The sequence below is a fragment of the Corythoichthys intestinalis genome, chromosome 1, assembly GCF_030265065.1.
Source record: "Corythoichthys intestinalis isolate RoL2023-P3 chromosome 1, ASM3026506v1, whole genome shotgun sequence".
NCBI classification, from domain to species: Eukaryota; Metazoa; Chordata; class Actinopteri; order Syngnathiformes; family Syngnathidae; genus Corythoichthys; species Corythoichthys intestinalis.
In genome coordinates, this window is record NC_080395.1 from 82548751 (window position 1) to 82569815 (window position 21065).

General features: G+C 38.7%; 1 protein-coding gene across 12 annotated transcripts in view; it reads left to right on the forward strand.

The window, feature by feature from the left end:
• The window catches only part of LOC130919886 (two pore channel protein 2-like), a 94242-nt gene that overhangs the window by 53617 nt on the left and 19560 nt on the right, over window positions 1-21065 (forward strand). For all 12 annotated transcript variants that reach the window (XR_009064036.1, XM_057842522.1, XM_057842513.1 and 9 more), the window contains 4 exons: window positions 1842-1901; window positions 2020-2148; window positions 10575-10624; window positions 14348-14447. Coding sequence is in view for 11 of the 12 variants with exons in the window: in XM_057842522.1 (XP_057698505.1) it covers window positions 1842-1901; window positions 2020-2148; window positions 10575-10624; window positions 14348-14447 (339 nt within the window). In the remaining variant the exon portion in view is untranslated. The remainder of the gene's footprint in view (window positions 1-1841; window positions 1902-2019; window positions 2149-10574; window positions 10625-14347; window positions 14448-21065) is intronic.

A 21065-nucleotide genomic window follows, 5' to 3' on the forward strand; every position in this document is an offset into this window, starting at 1 on the left:
AATGATAAAATTGGCGTCTGTAAAAAAACGTGTATCTACCTCATAACTATTGCTTAATTTTAATTAATTTTTTCCATTCCTGTTGCATTTTCCCCAATATTTTAGATGGTAAATAATCGATCCAAACAAAGGAAAAACGAGAAAAAAAAAAAACTTTTAAAAGGGGTAACTATATGAACATGAACATCTCGACCACTCCTTGATGTCTGCGATTTCTGCATCGCGACCCTTGTTATATTACCATGTTTCACCCATAAAATCCCCCCAAAATGTGGCTGTGGCCATTCACAACTGTGTTATGACACTCAGTGATACATGCTACATGGAGTTTTTGGATCGAAAAGAGGTAAGTACGCGATAATATCTCGTTAAAATCATGGTGGTTTTAATTATGCTCAGTACTTGAAAATGAACTAACTTGTGAATGCACATTCGCTAGAATGAGCCCGTTCACAGTAACGTTGGTGAGGCAAAAATATGATGCGTTCAGTCCACGTTCGACCAAAATATGTACTTGTTGGAGAACAATCATTCATTGAACGCGTTCATGCACAACACTGTTGGACTGTTAGTGACTTAATGTCTGTGCGAAGACAAAACTGCTACAAGCAAAGCGTTTTCTCATGACGGTGTGCGAACGCACACTTTCGTCGATGTTTTTAAGATATTAAGCTTTGCTTCCAGGGTTATTTTGTTGTTGTTGTTGTTGCTGGACCAACTTTCTTCTTTGAGGCCATCATGTGACAAAAGGAGGGCGAAGAAGGCAGATATACAGGGTGATCCAAAATTTTTGACCCCATTTCGTAGGCCAATCATTTCAACACTTCTCATTGGAATGACCTCAAATTTTCATAGCTTGTGTAGAAACGTTTCAAGTGTTTGTGTAACGTTTGGCATTTCTATCTTTTCAGGTTAAGAAATGCCGTTCAATTCAAAAGACAAAGCATTTTGCGTGTTAGAGTATGCTCAGACTCAGTCACCGAAGACAGTTCATCGTGCCTTGTTCACAAAATTTGCTAAGAAGGGACCAACTACAAAACAAATTAGGACTTGGCACCAAAAATTTCAAGAAATTTCGGCGAGTTTGGCACGAGCTCGAATACCGACTCGACGTGTGCAGAGTCACAGGCGGTGCTCATATTGAACATTTATGAAAATCTGTCATACAACCAACAAATATTTGTACATTTCTTTGTAAATTTAACCAATAAAACTTAGGACTTTCAACATAAAGTGTATTTAGTTTCATTAAGATCCATCAAGTAGTTTCTGAGGTATAGGCATTTAGAATTGGGTCAACCATTTTGGAACACAAAAACACAGACAAGCACTATGGACTAGCCAAGCAGAAACACTGGTGTTCGGGACTAAATGGCAGATGAGGCACGGGCGTCGTAAAGTTGAAACGTCAAAATGTCGCAGGTCCTGAGGACTCCCTGTAATTGATTCAATTGAGGATTTTTAAAACTCTGAACAACCAATTCCAGAGCCCAAAGTTTTGCCATCAGGGAGCTCATTTTTTTCATGTGTAACTTACATAGCATACCATAAACTGGCCCATTCCCGAAACATTTTAGAAGAATTCCTTTTATATTGAACTACACAAGTAAAATGCATATATGGACTGCTAACAGTAAAAACAATGGTAGAAACAGACATTGGAAGAGGATTTAAACAGGGATGATGATAGTGGGTACTACAGAACCCCTCTGAAATTGTACACCATTAAGATGCAGGAACAGAATTAATTGCTTGTAAAAAAAAAAAAAAAGAAGAAAAAAAAAAGACCCACTGTTGTGTCGTGACTGCAATAATTTGTAAACATTCTCTTTGTTATCTAGACCGTGTTGGTACTGAATTCAGAAAAGTCTGTTGCAGAGAGAGATAACCATAACATGGAGGTGAGCTTACCAATAAGATTTCTTTAATGCATCACCTTGTGACAGGCATTTGATGACAACTTATGTTACAATGGCATTTAGAGAGTTTCCATTTATTTCACATTTTTTCTCATGATAGATAATCAACATGTGTTTCATCATCTACTACCTGTTTGAAATGTGTGTGAAGATATTTGCCTTGAGCTGGAGAGGGTACCTTTCCTACAGAAACAACATATTTGATGGATTCCTGACCATCGTACTGCTGGTATTGTAAAAGTTGAGATGGCACGTTCACAATAATTTAGGATACCCAATGCACGCACACACCCTTTCCAAATGCCATTTTTTGTGTAATAGATTTACTGTATTTCACACCCCCCTTGCCCCCATTGTGACCTACAATCTGTACACCACTATAACCATGTTTTACATTTAAATCGCCTTATTTATACCATGGAGAAAAAAAAAATTCTCCGAATGTCATCAAGATGAACTGTTGTTATCACAATATCTATATATCAATATATTTTTTATTACCATATTAGGCCAAAATAATACACCAAAATCATGAAATCCGACTGGAAAAAAATATACAGTACATAATAAGAAAAATGTATGGAAGTAAATCTGCGTCAGCGGATTTTGAATTTACACGAAAAAAAAATTTAGCATCAAGGAAAAATTCAGTTGCAAAAATTTTTTTAAGCAATACTTTGTATAAAATATTTCTAGAACCACTGATTTACCGTATTTTCCGCACGATAAGGCGCACCTAAAACCCTTCAATTTTTTTCAAAAGCCGATCGTGCGCTTTATAATCCGATGTGCCTTATGTGTTGGATCAATATTAGTTAATCATGACATGACATTCCCTTTAAAGGGATCCATGGATAGAAAGACTTGTAGTTCTTAAAGGGAACCACGGATAAAAACACATTTAGTTCTTAAAAGATAAATGTGAGTACGAGTAATTATAATTTGATATTAAAGGGCAACTGAAGAGCTTTTCGGATTTCGCTCTTGAGTGTTTTACTCAGTTGAATTGTATTAAATGCATCATTCGCTGTCTCAAAAAGTCACATGAAAAAAAAAAAAAAATTGACCGCGTAGTTTTTGAGTGATGGCCATAGCAACGAGGGATGCGCCGTCCTGCCGACTGCTACCTCATGACGTAACTTCCAGGAAGCCTCGCCACCACTCTGAACAAGGAAATATAGCACCACGCTCTCCTCGCCATATATTGCAAACATTTTCTGGGTTTTACTCGCCGGATTCGTCATGCCATCTTGATGTGTAGCGATGAATTGCTCACAGGAAGACTCAAGACTCTAGGAGTGGTCCAAAAAAAACTTCTCCTGCAAAGGTTTGGACCGTTTTTGGGAGCATGCATACAGGTCCCCAATTGGCTCATTGTTTTCATCACTTCAGCCACAATAGCTTTGAAAACCTACAACAATGCAACCTTGGTTTTACAAATCCGTAAGTAGAGATCCTTAATGGCTTTTATGATTCTAAAATGTGATGCACTTCTGTTGATAAACGAGGGGGACTCCTACTGCCTGTTTGTTGAAGTGCGACATTTTTGTTGTTGTTGCTGTTGCCCTGTCATAAGTAGATAGGTTTGCTGACAGGTCTACTCATGTGATTTTATGACTATATCAATAGGTATTATGTAAATTCAAATGTTCCCAGCACCAAATAGGCCCATAGCTCGTTGTTTTGGGGCCTGTCACAGGTTAAATATAAAGCCTATATTTGAAGAGGGAACAATAGCATCAAATAGATGCTGTTTTGACTGGGGCATTATTATTTGATCACCAAGAAATTATTATTGAATTAAAATTAGGATTCATTCAATATTTTAATGCTGCTGTGATTTTTTTTTTTTCTCCAGGAAGCCAAACATGAATTAAGCAGCGGAAACCCTCAACACGATGAAAAAAGCGTTGCAAGTCAGCCGCCACCCAGTTTCCCAAAATCAAGAGAGAGTGGGTCGAGTCATATGATGACCCAAGTGATGCGGTGTCCAGCGATGACGACTGAAGAGACCCTATGAGGCCTGCCAGATGCTGAATTTATTCTGTCTGCGACATCAGATGATGATGACTTAGGAGAAATAAATGTAGCAAATTTTGATGAGAAGAAATCATAAACTAGTCATATATATAGTACACATTTTTAAAAGAAAAATATACCTTCACATTTTAATGATAATGCATTATCTTTGTATAGAGAACACTTAATGCTACAGAAAAGGGTAAATACATATTTCCCACTGCCACGATCATTTTTCAATGTTGCGCTAGTCCGTTGCTATCCTAACTTTGTGTTGCTTACTAAATGTATGTTCTTTGATGTGTGCCATGGTGTGTTTGGTATAATTTAGCTTATATGTTGTGTCACAATCTGACAGCGAAAGCTGATGCTGATTAAACATAAATCTGGTATCATTTATTATTGTGGCCTATTGAATTTTTATCAGAAAGTAATATAATTACAATATATTATATACCAATAGTGTCAACAAAATGTGTCAATGTTGTTTACAATATATGGTTTTATTTTTTTAAATGTAATTCACGCCCCTGTCAGTGCTTCAGCCTCCTCAAGTTTGGCTCTCACGTCTGGGATCTCCTGACGACACAGGTATACTCTAGGAAGGGTAATTACTATACGGTTTACAGCAACACCTGGAAAATAAAATTGTTTTGTCATTTATTTTGAAAAATCAATAACATTCATTTAGCCACATTTGGGCTAGCTTTACCATATTTAGATCAGTAGGAGCTGTCCCATTACCTAATATCCAGTTTTAGCTCTGTGGAGAGCGTGGAAAAATATACAACCATGCATTCTCTCTAATAAAAAAAAAAATCACGATACTGGATTTAGGTTTACCACTCACTCTCCCGTTTGTGAAGTGTCGAGCTGTCAATTGGCGTCATGACGCCATCTGCTGTGTCAAGTAAATCGCCGTCATCTGACGCCTCAGGTTCAAACATGTAGGGATTAATTCTAGTTCATCTTTCCTGGGAGCCTTTGCCATCGGTAGCGTCACGAAAGAGCGATCCTGAATGGTTACCTTTGGTGGAAATATCACTGACATCGTTGTTGCTGCTATGCTAGCTGTGGGTAGTCTTCTGTTGCCTACGTCACACTTCCGGGTTTGCGAAGGGACCATTAACGGAGTGCAAAAAAACGAAAAAAAAAAAACCCGCAAATTATCCTTGCAATTACGTATTGATAATGTCATGGTTGTTTTGACGAACTCGTCCAAAGTTTATATTCGTAAGATTACACCAAAATCCGGGAAGGTCTTTAGTTGCCCTTTAAAACCCCTCTTAATGTTTTCTTTTTAATTAATTTCGTAAAATTTTAAATAAGAAAATAAGCTAGTTGCTCGCCATTGTTGTTGACGTCACTCTAACTATGTAGGGTAGTAATTTAAATACACCATGAGGTGTCGATGGCGAGTTTTACATTAATAAGACATCAAGCCAATGAGTGCGTTTTGTCCCTTGACTGACGCCGTAGCTCCGTTTTTTTTTTCTTTTTTTTTTTTCTTTAGACTGGGTCTACTGTGATTCACGTTCATTTGAGTGTTGTCTTCACAAGATTCCTGTGACTAAATATAGCCATCCAGTGTATTTGTTTAGCTAAAGGCAGAGGTTGCGCTAGACTTTTTCGTTGTCTGTCATTTTGACTGACAGGGTCATAAAAATCCGGTCATAATCTATTTTTACCCGTCAATTAAAATTTTTAAATGATGATAATGACATTGTGGTGACCCTTTGTTTGGCATAATTCACCTTCCGTACTTATGTGTCCATTTGGCCGAGCGCGTTACTGGCTACGACAGTCACGTGACAGAGACACTTAAGAGCCGCGCGCGGTCCCCTCACTATCCACTCGCTCTCGCTATATGATTGGCCGAAGAGTCGAAATGCTCTCCCGAGAAATGCCCGTTTAAAAATGTTCCCGTTGTTACTTCTTGCGTTCGCTTATAAGTGCCCATTTAAAAAGGAAAAGCGATGGATGATACTACACACACAGCGTATTATTAACAAATGTTAAAGTTGTATAATCATATAGCGAGAGTAAAGAACGTCACCGACAAGCGCAGGCCCCCGCGAGTGGATAGTGAGGGGTCTAGGATAGTGCGCCTACAGCTAACAAGACTGTTAACATTGCATACCGCTTCAACATATTCAATAGTATTTAGTTTTCATTCATTTTAAATTAATATTCTGTCCGAACAAGCTTAACAGAGAATCCACACCGTGCCATCACACATCAAGCAGATGAATATGTAACTTTTTCTCCGCAGTGACAAAAACAGCTAACTGTGGCCCCAGTAGTTAGGTAGCCTACCATATGTAGCATATGGAACAATGAAATTAACAGTTCACCTGCTGTGGCCTGAACGTAGTCTCACACTTTCCTCCTGGTGCGCATGGACTTGAATTGCGTGCCCGCTTGTGCAGTCCCTGTTTTTTCACCTTTTTTATCAACACCATCGTCGTTTTGGGGCTTTTTGAAGAAACTACGTACACTCAGTTGCCTTGACATTTTTCAGAATAAGGCCAACGACGTCATGCATCAAGAGAGACAATAGCTAATTAATAAGCTCACTCGCCACCCTTTCAGTTTTTTCCGTCACCGTTTTAAAAAATCGGTCAACGACGGAAAATATTCGGTTAACGCGACCCCTGGCTAAAGGAGTTGCTAAAATGTTTAAATATAGTTCGACCAAAGTCTGAGTAAGTTTTATGTGTATTTTGCGCATCTATTTTGATTGTAAATGCCAGTTCTCTTTGCATTGTTGTGTTAACTGTGTGAGAATAGGGCCGTAATACAGATTGAAGCACTATTCTTCTTGGTGACATTTTTTGAGTATTAGTTTTGAACTATTTTCACTATATGATACGTATGTGTGTTGTGAAAGAGTTGCTCCCCTTTGTCTCTCCCACTGTGGATTAAAGAAACTACAGTGTCAGTCAATGGAAAAATGCAATCATTGGCTTGATCCCTAATTAATGTAAAACTCTCCATTGACACCATGTGGCGTACTTAAATCACTACCGGACATAATTAAAGAGGACAGTTAGAATTCTGGCAGCGTGGCCCTATGACGTCACCGGCCTGCGACGTTAAAATACGTTACGTTAAAATAATTTTACAAATTGTGTAAAATCAAGAGGGGTTTCAATATCAAATTATAATAACTTGTAATGACATTAGCTTTTAAGAACTACAAGTCTTTTTATCCGTGGATCCCTTTAAAAGTAAATGTTATTATGAGTTTAAATAATTTGATATTTTAACCCCTTTTGATGTTTTCGTTTTATACAATTTGTAAAATTTGCTTACCTAACAGGTCGCTATTGTTGCTGACGTCGCAGGGCTTCCACAGTATGGCTAGCGACATAAACATTTCCTTAGAGCTGAAATGAATACTCGAGCAACTCGAGTAACTCGAGTTTAAAAACTGGTCCGAGTAATTTTATTCACCTCGAGTAATCGTTTATTTTGACAGCTCTAAGCATCACGTTTTGCTCGGACTACTTTTAATGCGGGACAACGCGCTGATGTCACCTGCGGAGAGGAAGAAGGGGGAAAAAAAAAATACTGCAGCCGAAAGCAGCTACGAACGACGCCGACGTTGTTAAATACTAGCCCACACGATGCTACGTTGGTAGCAGGATGCGTCTCATAGAGATCACATGTATGTTGAACTAGATGAGAAACGACAGACTCGGCCGCGTCTGAGCAGCGTTAGTAAACAGCCGCCATCTTAAAGCAGTAGAGCGCTAAGCGCTAATAAAGAGCGCTAAGCGCTAATAAATAAGATTAATGTTACTGTCACTACTAGCTCACGTAACGTTAGCCCTGCGGAGGGCTAGGTTTCTATTAATTATGACCACTGTCGATGCGTGGCTAAAGTGTCTTACATACAGGCTTTAACACAACATAGTGATGTGGGTGTAAAATAAAAACTTAATAATGCTAACTATCAATTGTAGCTCAGTAGTCATTGCTGGATAAAACACCAAGTAGCACTGGTCCCTAATGTGCTCCAATACAGCCTGTATCATACATTTATTTTGAACACTGCAAAAACTCAAAATCCTACCAGGACTTACAGTTTAGACTAACTTAAAACTCAACTAGAACTTAAAAATGGCTTGACACAAATAGAAATTCAATTGAAACACGAAATTAAATTGAAACACGTGGGAAAAAATCCTAACTTTTAAGTGATGTGTGTTATCAAGCGTAATTACATTTTTAGGTAATATATTAATAAGATCTAAAAGTTTTTTGAGTGAAAGCAGTGAATTAGTATTTTTTTTTAATTCTCGTTACATCTGAGATGCAATTGTTGGCTGTTTTCAACAATATACTGTACATCGAAAATAAAGACATTGATTGACTGAAAATGGTTCAAGATTAGATGAAATGTCTTGTTTTCTCATGTATATTTATAATTGCTCTTCACCTAAAAATATATTTGTTTTATCCGATTACTCGATTAATCGATAGAATTTTCAGTCAATTACTCGATTACTAAAATATTCGATAGCTGCAGCCCTTCATTTCATCTGTTCAAGCCTTTCAATTTGAACCCGAGATGAACATTAATGAGCGTGACAGCACTGTCGATATTCCACAAAACGAGCAGCAGAGGCAAAATGAACAGGAAAGACGTGATGAGAGGAGATGAGAGGATGAAATTGTGTTCTGCCAAAATGCGCTACACAGGCAAAACGTCTACAAGAGGCGAATTTGACACCCGAGGTACTACCGTGCGGTTTCAGCTTGTTTTGTTTAGATGCGTACAGACAGAACATTCTAAAGATGCCTTAAGAAAATACTTAGTAATATGAAATGAGGGTGGTTTAAATACGCTATGTGACTAATGTGGTCAAGAGATCAACAATCTGCTTTAAAGCTACTGCAACAATACACAATGCTTAAAAGTATGAGAGGGAAACACATGTAAGGTAATAAAAGACTCAATAAAAACACAAATTGTCAGTACTCGCCACTTTTATTAACCGATGTGCGCATGTGTTGGATGTCTCGTCGCATAGAAGGAATTGCAGGAGACTGGTAGTGTTCATCGAGTGAGTGATAAACTAACCCTTGGCGTCCATTTTGCGCATAAAACGTCCTAAACATTATAGATTTTTAAATCAATGGCAATATTTTATGTGTTACTAATGATATATTTTAGTAAAAGAGAACAATTGTGGCTTATTAGAGTCTTTGATGTTCCCTTTAACCCAGCTTCATCTCGTGGCTGCATAATGCAACCCCAACAACTACAACTACTGCGCCCATAGACTTCATAATATATTGACATAACACGGGGCGCAGGGCCGATCCATAAGGGGCCTATTTTCAAAAACTTTTAAGTTAAAATATTTTCAAAACCAAATCTGCTACCGACCTAAAACCAAAACAGGCACCTACCTTAGCCATATGAGTCTCCATGAGCAGCAGCATAAAAAAAATTCAAAATCGTTCCCTTGTAAAATCCCGATTAATTATTTTTTATATAACAAAACTTTAATGGCTATAAAATTCTCAGATATTACACTAGATACACAAAAATCACCAAATGCAGAGTTAATCATCAATATTTTCAGGATCAATAGCAATAATTAAAATGTTAGTTTTTGCCCAAAATAGCAACTTAAATTTTTTTGAAGAGCCAATAAATCACTCAATTTTCACATTAGAAACTTAATACTTGAGGAAGACATGCGGAATCAATTATAAATGATTAAAAATTATAAATAATTTATAAATAGATTATTAATTCATTCTATATGCAGTAACAACATAGTATCGAATAGCTCTTTATTGTCATTATACAGTTGTAAGTTAAATAATTACAGTGAATGAGGCTAGTGGCCGCCTGACGTAAACAGAGCTTTTCGGTTGAAAATTCTTGTGAATTCTTGTGAATAAATGCTTAAATCCCCAAATTCTTCATAGATATGGACGTAAAACAGTCTCGATTTTTGGTTAAAAGCAAAGAAACTGCAGTTAGCGTTTATTTTACGTAAATATGTCGAAGTACAATGCTACTCTGTTAGCGAATGAGGCTAGCGGCCGCCTGACGTGAACAGAGCTATTCGGTTGATAATTCTAGTGAATAAATGCTTAAATCCCCAAATTCTTCATAGATATGGACGTAAAACAATCTCGATTCTTGGTTAAAAGCAAAGAAACTGTTCATTTAGCGTTTATTTTACGTAAATATGTCGAAGTATATTGCTTAGTGAAAAAAATGCTTAAATCCCCGAATTCTTCATCAATATGGACGTAAGAGTTTTAAAGTCTATGCTGCGCCTAATAAAGAGGTGCCCCGCTATATTTGAAAACAGTTTTAAAATAGGCCATTCATTGAAGCCTTATATTCCAATGCGCCGTATAGTGCGGAAAATACGTAATCATTCAAACATTTATTTGTTGCTTGCAGTGCTCTTCCATGCTTTTCATGGTGTAAACTGTCAAGAGTTATCAAAGCGCAAAACTGGAGCATGCCCACTACTTGTGCTCACAAAATCTGTGCACGTGAACACACAATTAAGTGAAATCATGTAAAAAGTAAATCATGCTTGCTCTGTTTTGACTGTTTTGTCATGTTTATTACTGAACATTTGTTTCTTCCACCATTAGGTCCTGCAGATAACTATTTATGTTACCTACCGGCTTCCTTATTCAAATGTGTAAGTTTCATGTCATTTTTCATTCATTAAATTGATTCTAAGCCCATTACGGGAATGGTGTGTTGAATATTAACCCATCACACTTGCAGGCAGGTATAGAGGCACTTTAGAGTGAAAAGGGAGGTATAATTAGTGCTGCTTCTCCTGCGCTAGTTGCTCAAAGGCAATATTTTAGTTTGACCTGCAAGTGTTTGCAGTTCAGTAATCGCAAATATTAATGTCAGTTTTTTTTTACCTACCCCTCTGATATTATTGGCATTTTTGTTCCAAATTTTATTATTTATTTATTTATTTTTATGTTAAATTATTAGAGAATGTAGTTATTGGACGAGATTTGCTTACCATGGTTCGCTCGCAGTCTCTTTAGAAATGCTACCAAACGAAAGACAAAAAACAATTAAAACAAAAGAATCAACAGCAAAAAACCCTAGCACAAACTTTGACCATGACCAGGTAATCAAAATACCTTTTTCATTTTGCATTGAGGTTAAATTGGTGCAAAACATGGTGAGAGGAGGTCGACAGTACGTTTCTCAACAACATATCAGCACAATGGAAAATATTTCATTTTGTAATGCACAGATGGCATCCGCAAAGACTATTTTATTCCTCCATCCATGTCGATTACAGACAAACATAGGCGCATGTGTAAACGCGCAATCTTTGCCCCATTCAAACGACTCAACCTAAATCAAGCATCTCAACCATATTTCCTATGTCAGTTTACCATATTAACACCAAATATACAGTACAATGAGCCGAGATCCTTCATCACGACAGAACTAAAGTGCTTTTCTCAACTAACATGATGCATGGACAACCAAATGCGAACGTGGCCTGTATTTTAACGTAACATAGCTATTAGGAGTTATTCAGATAACCAAGCATAAAGAACATGCTAACAAGTTTACCAAACCATCAGTGTCACTCCAAAACACCGAAATAACTTGTGAAATGATAAAATAATGTGTTAATAATTTCGCACATAAGTCGTTCCAGAGTATGTCGCACCCCCAGCCAAACTATGAAAAAAACTGCGACTTATAGTCCCAAAAATACGGTATGCAAGTTTACCAATGATTTCTAGATTTGCACGTTTGATTGTAGAGCTACCAAGCTTCTCGGGCAAGATCAAAGCTACAAACCTGTCAATCATCGTTAACTTTAAGTACCAAACGCAAGCTGGACAGTTTGGCTGCACTGCGGGAATTTGATATGGTCCCTTCTCACAATTACGTGAACATCTTCCAAAATGATCTTCGAAACGACCCCCGAGGCTCAAGAATTTTTTTTTGAAAGGTACAAATTGAAATGCCTTGGGAGGGTGCACATTTTGTGGCAAACTACGTCCTATAGTGCCGGCATTGTGGTAGCATTCTGTTCAGTTGGCTTCACAGCTGATGAAACCTTGATAAATGTGCTTTCTTAGACGTTTTGGGACAAAATCCAGTTGCTAAACTAAATAAGACCTCAATGTATTTTTGTGTGGAACTGTTGTTCACAACAACAATAAAAACTATTCCGTTCTCGCCGAAACTAGTAAGCTCTTTACAAGCTATTACAATCTCTCGTACTCCTTAAAAAAAAAGATTCTTTGTTTTCTTATACAGCAAGTAGAATCCATCAAGAGCCAGGCTAGCGGGCCGAGTCCTAGCGGTAATGAAGCCAAGTGAAGTCGGTTTCGGCCGGATTAAACTGCGACTGGCAGAGGGGGTGTGGAAGTCGTGGAAAAAATGTGACAAAAAGAGGAAGCCATAAAATTATTGTAGTAAACCACTAAACCGCAGCAAATGGACATGGCTGCATGTGAATACTACTTTATTTTTATACTGCTCGCTTGATTAAACTCCAAACTACTCACACAGGGACACAAGTGCACTGTACTCGATGTGACGCAGGACGACAAGCAACGTTGCTTCTCGCCGTATTTTGATTCCGTCATCACAAGAGGACTGCGGTTCTTCAGACTATTTGGTGTTAACCTAAAAATGCAATTTTAGCTATTTTCAGCCAATTTCGGTCACATCTCTAATTGATAGCATCCACAAAGATGATTTTTTTTCTCCATCCATTTTGATTTAAATTACCGACCAACAGGCTTAAACACGCTAACTTTGCCCTGGTCAATGGACTTGGATGATACACAATGTTAGCACCAACATGCCAACTTTGTTCATATTCCTATTGTCATTTTACAATGCAGGAAAGTAATAAATGAAAACTCAAAAGTATATCACATTTGAAGGAGAAGACTTTGGCGTGCGTCGTCAATTTTTTCCTCATCATTTGTCTCCACTGTTTAAAAGCATCTCCAATGCACATCCTTGTTTTGTTTTCAAAAATTTTCATGACTCATTTGACATTCGGAACGAAATTCTATTGCGCTGTTGGTGCGCGGCATCGTTAATTCTAACTGTGAACATGGTAGCAACCTTAATTTACCGTATGTAGCCTTCAGAGCGGTTGGCAACCTGGACGAAGACAAAGAACTGATCTTGTAATTGGCTGATGGTGGAGGGCAAGACATCTGTTGTAAACACGGAATCAAAACAATGACAACTAAAACAGGCTGAGTATCGGGAAGGTCTCGGCTTTACCATTGAGAACCATGTTAGAAGTATTTCCATAGAACGTGTTTCTTCAATATCTATTGAAATATTGGGACCATTTATTGGATAACTTAAGTGCAAATCTTACATAATGCTCCTCTAACATAAAAGTTGACACAAAATATCTGTCCAGTCTTTACACAGCTTATCCTATTCAGAGTCACAGGTTGCTGGGTCCTCAGGCAACCATGTACAGGCAGACTGCACCCTGAATGTCAGTCAGTTGCAGGACACGTATTGAGTGGAGGAATCTGACCTCTTAGCCAGATTGCCGGAATCACGCCAGCCGAACCGCCGGACCCGCCCTTATGCAGCTCCAACGACCCGGGCCAGCGAAACTCGGCCAAAAGACCAAACTCTGCGCGTTCACCTTAGTCTTAACCCCTTGTACTGACTCCATTTTGAAAGCTGGAAAAGGCTTCGAAACACAAGTTTACAATTTATTCTGAGTCGACAGCAATCATACAGCACAGAGGGACCCAGGCGAGGATTCAGGGTCACCATATGACAAGTCAACACAAGGCGGGGCGGGCTGTGGGCAGAAGAAGAGTGTGCTTGGGCGTTGTTTAGGATTATTGTCTGTTTGTGGATTGGACAGGAGGATTCGGGAGTAACTGTTGTCAGGGCAACGAGGGTTGTGGATCTTGCCACCTCGGTGTCAAAGGGGCTCTTGGAGTCTTATCAGTCGTGTTATCAATTGGATATCGGGCCTTCTCTGGTGTTCCTTGTGTTGGGACAGGACATGCCGCCATTTGTTCTGGACTTTCCTGGGGAACTGATTGCCGGAGTTGGTGGTGCAGACGTGGGCTTCTGTCTTACCTCGTTAGCTTCAATCCTGCCCAGTCAGTTGCATAACGTACAAGTTGGGCTCCCGTGATAAGAAGGCGCCATGTATCTCTTATGCCCAATGGCAAATATATTCTGCTTGTTTTCCTTAAACTATTGTATAAGTGCTATTTATTTTATATTGGGTGTGTTAGAGTAATCCAAACAGTAAATACGAGAAAAGATACCATTCCCTGATTGATTATATTAAGTGTGTTAGAGGAATACAAACAGTCGATCGGTAAATACGAGAAAAGTTAATGACATATTTCTGTACATGTCACTACAGGAAGCAGTCCTCTCAGGGAACATTCTCTCTATGGGAAATGGTTCGTTTTGTTAACATGCTGATTGTCTTCCGCTTCCTGCGCATCATTCCGGATATTAAGGTAGGTAGGAGTTGTTTACAATGAGTACAGTATGTGTATGTGTCTGGCAGCACATTCGGCAAGTCAAGGCAAGTTCATTTGTAGAGCACAAAGGGGCAGTTTAAAGTTCTTCAGTGCTATAGTCAGGTTTTTAAATAACACAAGTTGGACAATGACACAATTTCAACTCTCACACTGCAGTAGATTTGAAATAATAAAAAAAAGATGTGCTCCAAGTGCAGAATTTGTCTTCAATGATATTTTGGGCATTTTCCCTTCAGTTTTGACTCAAGCAAGTGAAAAGCGTGCTCACTCGGGCAAGGGCGTTGGTTTGTTCTCAACATTGGTAGGAATGCTATAACAGCATCACAATTGTTTGCTGGGGACGGGACAATAATAAGACCAAACAGATTATTGAACAGGGGTCAGGCAGTGTTGTTTTCGTCAACGGTGACTATAATGAAAATATTTCGTCGACAAACAATTTTTTCACGACGTTGACGAGAAGATAATGAGCCAAAAACGTGTCTTGGGAGACTAAAACATAACGACACGAATGCCAGTTTTCGTCTGATGGGACGAGGACAAGACAAAAATGCGCCATAGTTTTTGTCGCATGTTCACAATGGTTGTCTGGTTATGTCACTCATGTGACGTGCTGCGCTCCCCCAATTCACCCGTTAGTCTTCTCCAGTCTCCCCATTGCCTGTTTTGAGATACACACGCTAAGAATAGTCTTCTTTTCTTGGCAAGAAGAGAAATTATGCCATGTTGCTTTAGCCTTTAAAGGTCTGTGCTAGCGTTAGCATAACATTCACGTTCGCGTTAGCATCAGGTTATAGTTAACGGCAAGCGACCTCTTAAACTCTCTGTGCTGAGTGATCATCACACACTACATGTTACTCATAGCGTTAGCATAGCATTAATGTTCGCGTTAGCATCAGGCTATTGCTAACGGTGAGCGTCCTCTTTAACTCTCAGACTGTCTTTTTTACATACAGTTCGTGGCATCCTGGTGGGTATAATTATTTTTTTTCACATTTTACAGACGAATTTTTTTTTTATTAAACTAGACGAAATTAGTCTTGAATTTTCATCAACAAAAACTAGACGAAGACAAACACATTTTGAGATGACTAAAATAGGATTAAAACTAAAAAAAAATACAGTGGTAAATCTACATACGAAGTTAATTCGTTCCAGGACCTTGTTTGTAAGTCGCTTTCAAGGTTTTCTTGAGTACACCATCAATTGCGGCGGACAGCAGGCGTTTTGTGTTGAATAAATTGTGAAATAAATGATAAAAACCTGACAAAGCTAGCGATTTCTATGGCGATGTAACCACAGTAATAATTGTCAAATTAACTTATAAAGACTGGCGAACGGTGGTCGGAGGAGGACCGTGAAGATGTATTGTTCAGTCAGTTCACGGATGCGCACCCCACGCTCATATTTCATTTCAGTGGTAAGCGTCACCTTTTTCCCTTGTTTCACCACCTGTATCAACCTTTTTGAAACCTGTGTTGATTTCTCTCACAAGAAAGTCAACCGTGCGGTACTGTGGTGCTGTCATGTCGTCGTATTTCGAGCATGTCGTCGGATGTAGAAACAAATGGCCAGTCAAATTTTATGTCGGAAGTCGAAAAGATCCTGTGTCAAAGCGATCTTATGTCGAGGTACCCCTGTATTGTCATCCAAAAGACTAAGACTAAGACGAAAATTAAAAGGGCTGCCGAAAACAACACTGGGGTCAGGTCTACATTTCTCACAAGTATGAACCTAATTATTGATCGGCTAAATGATCAATGCAAAAGAAATCTGTATTGACTCTATACTAACTTTCATGTGTAATGCAACACCGTGGCTTCAGAGTGCTAGTTTCATAATTAAAAAAACGGGGAGCTATCCAAGAGTGGTTCCACTTCTAGGGGACACTGGAGCACCCCTAGACTCAAACTAAAGGATTGTAATAAAAAAGTGATTTGGGGAAAAAAAATAAAATAAAATAAAAATCTGAGATATTCAAGGACCTATCTACATCTGAGGCAAACTAGACCAGTGTTTTTCAACTTTTTCTGAGTCACGACACATTTTTACATAGGAAAAAATGTCGCTGCACACCACAAACCAAAAATGTGCCAAAATTACTTCCTGTACAGTATATTTAATTATCCAATAATTTCTCAATATTTTTTCTAACTCGGTGTGACTTGGGCCTGTTTAAATGAACACAAAGCCGATATCCTGGCTGGAATTGAAGAAAGACGCACACGAAGCTCTTCTTCAACAGCTCTTTGTCTCTGTTTTTTTATTTTTTATTTTTTAATCGCAGTTAGGCTTGAAAAGCTCAGACTTTTCAGACAGGGGGACTTGTCTGCAATGTCTTTAACCGCATCAGGGCAAAGCATCTCGCTGACAATTACCGTAATTTCCCGAATATAACGCGCACTTTTTTCCCCCAAAATCAACTTGTAAACTCATGGTGCGCATTATAAACGGGTACATGGATGGAGACAGAAATATATATGTATTACATATATATATAAACCGATTTTTTTTCATTGACACGGCCACGTTGTGTTGAAGAAACGTATGCGGCGACCCGTTGCCGACCATTACGGTACGTGACGTCACCATTTTGTTTCGGTAATACTTCACTCTAATCGGCCGAATGATTTCGTCTGTGTTAAATTCTGCTTTTTTCACTCTTCATAAAGCACAGAATTTAGTTTCTTGAACTCATTTGAGTCGACGTTTATTGCAGCTCCGCAATTCGGACCATAACAAATGTAAGGACACACACTTCCTGTGTCCGTCAACTATATCGGTCCCTCGTGAAACTCAAACCCAAATTACAATAGTTCCTTTGGTTACTGTCGTGTTGACAGTGATGAGCTCTCACGGATTTCCGACTTACGTTCTGACTTTCATTTTACCGTATCAATCCATGGAAGAAACATTTATTCATCATGAGGAAACGAGCAAGTTATACACCAGCCTTTAAAAGAAAAGTCACATCCGTTTTGTTTTCTCCTAGATTCTGGTAAGTTGGAGAAATTGTCAAATCATATTATTACCGTAAATATTGTCAGTTTACGGTAATGTTTTGAACTACCAATGTGCTATGCTTGTGCTGTGTTTCACCAGTCAGTAAAATGACATCTCTGTATCTGTACACGAGCTGTTTTCTTGTATTCTTCTATTTATTGGTGCACGTTATAAACGGGTACAATAATTTTCCCTAGATTTTACAAGTAAATTTGGGGTGCGCATTATACACGGGTGCGCCTTATATTCGGGAAATTACGGTACTTTGCATGCAGGTAGTGATAATTTCTCTGCCGCAGTGTGGGACTTTTTGAATTTAGCAACAAGTTCAGCAAAAAGGTAACTGACTTTGATGGCTTTTTATTTACCTTTTTCGTTTTTCTCAAAAAAGTTGCCTGTTTCTCTGTGTTTTCACAAAGATAAAATAGTCCATCGACTTGTTTTGAAGCGACGGGTGTTTCATTTGGAGATGACGTTTAAGATCTGTTTAAGAGTCTGTGACCCATCGCCTTATTGGCCTCTCGAGCCAGAACGACATCATCCGTGCAATCAGATTTGTTTATTTGCATGATGTGTTCTTATTGAGCAACGTCACTCTTGCGTGTTGGAAGTCGTCTCCACAACAACACAGATGGCAAACGGGAGAGCCGAGAAGATATTCCAATCGGCGGTAAATTGTTTTAAATGACCAAAAACTAGGGCTGTCAAATTTATCGCGTTAACAAGCGGTAATTAATTTTTTAAATTAATCACTTTAAAATATTTGACGCAATTAACGCATGCACTGAAGGACCCGCTCACGCATTGCCTCAAACAGATTACAATGACACAGTTTATGCACATTAAGAGTGAAGAGAATGCCACCGGCCGCTTGGGGGCAGCACCGTTCCATACTAATGTTGGTCCTTCTAATAGTGGGAGAATTAGTAGTTGTGAGACATTTATGCTGTTGCATTGTGCTATTTGTGCTCCACACATATTTCTGTAAGTTTTCTTTCTTTTAGTGGCAATTATGTGTCTCTTGTTGTATTTTGGGTAAGATATGTACAGATATACAGTATATGTATATGTTATAAAGGCGAGTGGACACAGGTGTTCATTGGACCACGCCGTTTATTGGCATAAGCTTCGGCAACTCCTTCACAACAAACATAAGTATCATTTAGTGAAAACACAACGAAAATAATATTCCTATCACTCAAAAAAAATAATAATAATGTTCACAAAAAGAAAAGCACTTCAGTCTGTAGTAATGAGGCCCTATTCTCACACAGTTAAACAACAATGTAAAGTGAACTGGCATTCCCAATCAAAATAGCTATGCAAAATACACATAAAACTTACTCAGACTTTGATCACTCTACGAACGAAAACATTAAGAGGGCGTTTTAATATAAAATTACAGTAACTTGTAACTATAACATTTATCTTTTAAGAACTACAAGTCTTTCTATCCGTGGATCCCTTTAATAAAAAGAATGTTAATAATGCCATTTGTGGATTTATTGTTAAAATAAACAAATACAGTACTCATGTACAGTATGTTGTATGTATATATTCGTCTTGTGTCTATCTTTCCATTCCAACAATAATTTACAGAAAAAATGGCATATTTTAGAGATGGTTTGAATTGTGATTAATTACGATTAATTAATTTTTAAGCTGTGATTAACTTGATTAAAAATTTTAATCGTTTGACAGCCATACCAAAAACATATCGAGTCGCTAAAACCAACAGTGTGTCTTGCGCTAGCCATGTTGAATAAACTTCTCCGTTCTCCGCTCTCCTTGTATATTTATTACCTCACACTAGAGTTTCTTGTTGCTTTATCAAGGGCACGTCCGCCTGTCGCTGATTGGTCCACTCCGCTCTCAGTTTGCTGCGGCTTGGTCCGCCCTGGGAATTTTTGATCCGCCGTACGGTCGCCAGACTCAATCGCTGGAACAGCGGTGAGTCTGGTGTATCAAGCAACTGTTGGAGAGTTGCTTGTGTTAACGAATTGCTCGGATTTCTAGTCATCGGCCACCTTGCTGTCCTCGAGAATGTGTTGGAATAAAACACAAGGGGAGTACTGACGGTCGTCACATATGGAAAGGACGCTTTCATGTATATCGACACTTGACGAGTCTAATCCAAGGATGTACAGTAGACGTGCTGGGGTCCACATTGTCGCGGACAGCAAGGTGGCTAGAAATCAGAGCAGTTCTTGAATGCGACATGAGCAATACCTCATTCATTTGCACACAACTGAAACCTACTACCTAGTCCTACCTTCCTTCCTTCCGCAACTCCGCCCGATGACGTAAAAAAATTGAAAAATGCAATGTTGGATCATTTCTTGCAGCACACGTGACAATCACGGCAACCTAGTATGCAGCGGCACACCGGTTGAAAGACACTGTACTAGACTACCCCAAGACTCGAACCAAATTCTGATGCTGTCATTTGTCATGTCAGTTCACGTTCATGTTCATGTCAGTGTTGGGACAATTTGAGCATCCTGAAAAGTTGGTAGTCTTATGTCACTACCGTCCCTATGCAAACCTACGCCCTTGTGTTCGCGTCAGGCGACTGATTTGACCATTGCTGAAAATTACTCTTGAAGGCCTTCAAAATTTCTTTGGTACATTGCAAGTTACCGTTCGTAGTCATTGTGAACATATTTTGCAGATTTGTCTTTATTGATTATTATCTGATGGTATTGTTAAAGCAACACTAGGTAACTTTTCAACCATTATAAAATATTTCCATAACATTTATGATGATATGTCGTCTGACAAGTAGTTGAATGATGCATCTTTTATATCTTGAGGGGGTCTGTATCGCTTTCACCAGCACTAATAAACTTTGAGGAAGAAACTACAAATGTGTTAACTTCTTTACGGCATACGTCACTTCCCCCTGTCATTATAAAGACGGAAGTTGCGCAAGTTCTGCAAAGATGGCAGAGCAACAAAAGACATAAAAAGATTTTGTCCGAGGAGACAAAAAAAAAAGGGAGGCTACCAGGATAAAATGACACTCAAGAATAAGCATTGACCCTGCTTTCACTCACTGGCGTTACCCGCAACCTCGCCCCCTCCTGACGAGTTTGGACGACTGGATGGCGTGCTGGTAGGGGAAATATGGTAAGCAATCAAACGTTTCTTACGCTCAACATCATCATATGTTATTGTTTCGCCATATCAGGATTCATAACTCTAATTACTATTCATCCTTCTCAAAGCCGCTGGAAACAGAAATGTCGTTCAATCCATCTGTAGACGACCGGGAGAGCAGAATTTTATTCTATTTTGTATTTTTTTTTTTAACCTGTCCTGTTCAGCTGCTTGACATGGAGAATGAAGATCTGAGTGTCCGATTGAACTGAACAGTTTTAATGTATCACATAGGAGTATGATCAGAATTTTACGGCACTGTACACTAGTCTTCATGGGATATGCAGTCTTCCTTAAAGTGCGTACGACAGGGGGAAAAAAAGTCTTAAATAGCATTATTATGTGAATTAGAATCATATTTTGAAACGATTTGACAATATACAACAATTTGGCAAAGCGCAGATGACGAGATATTAGTCTTTTAATCTGCCG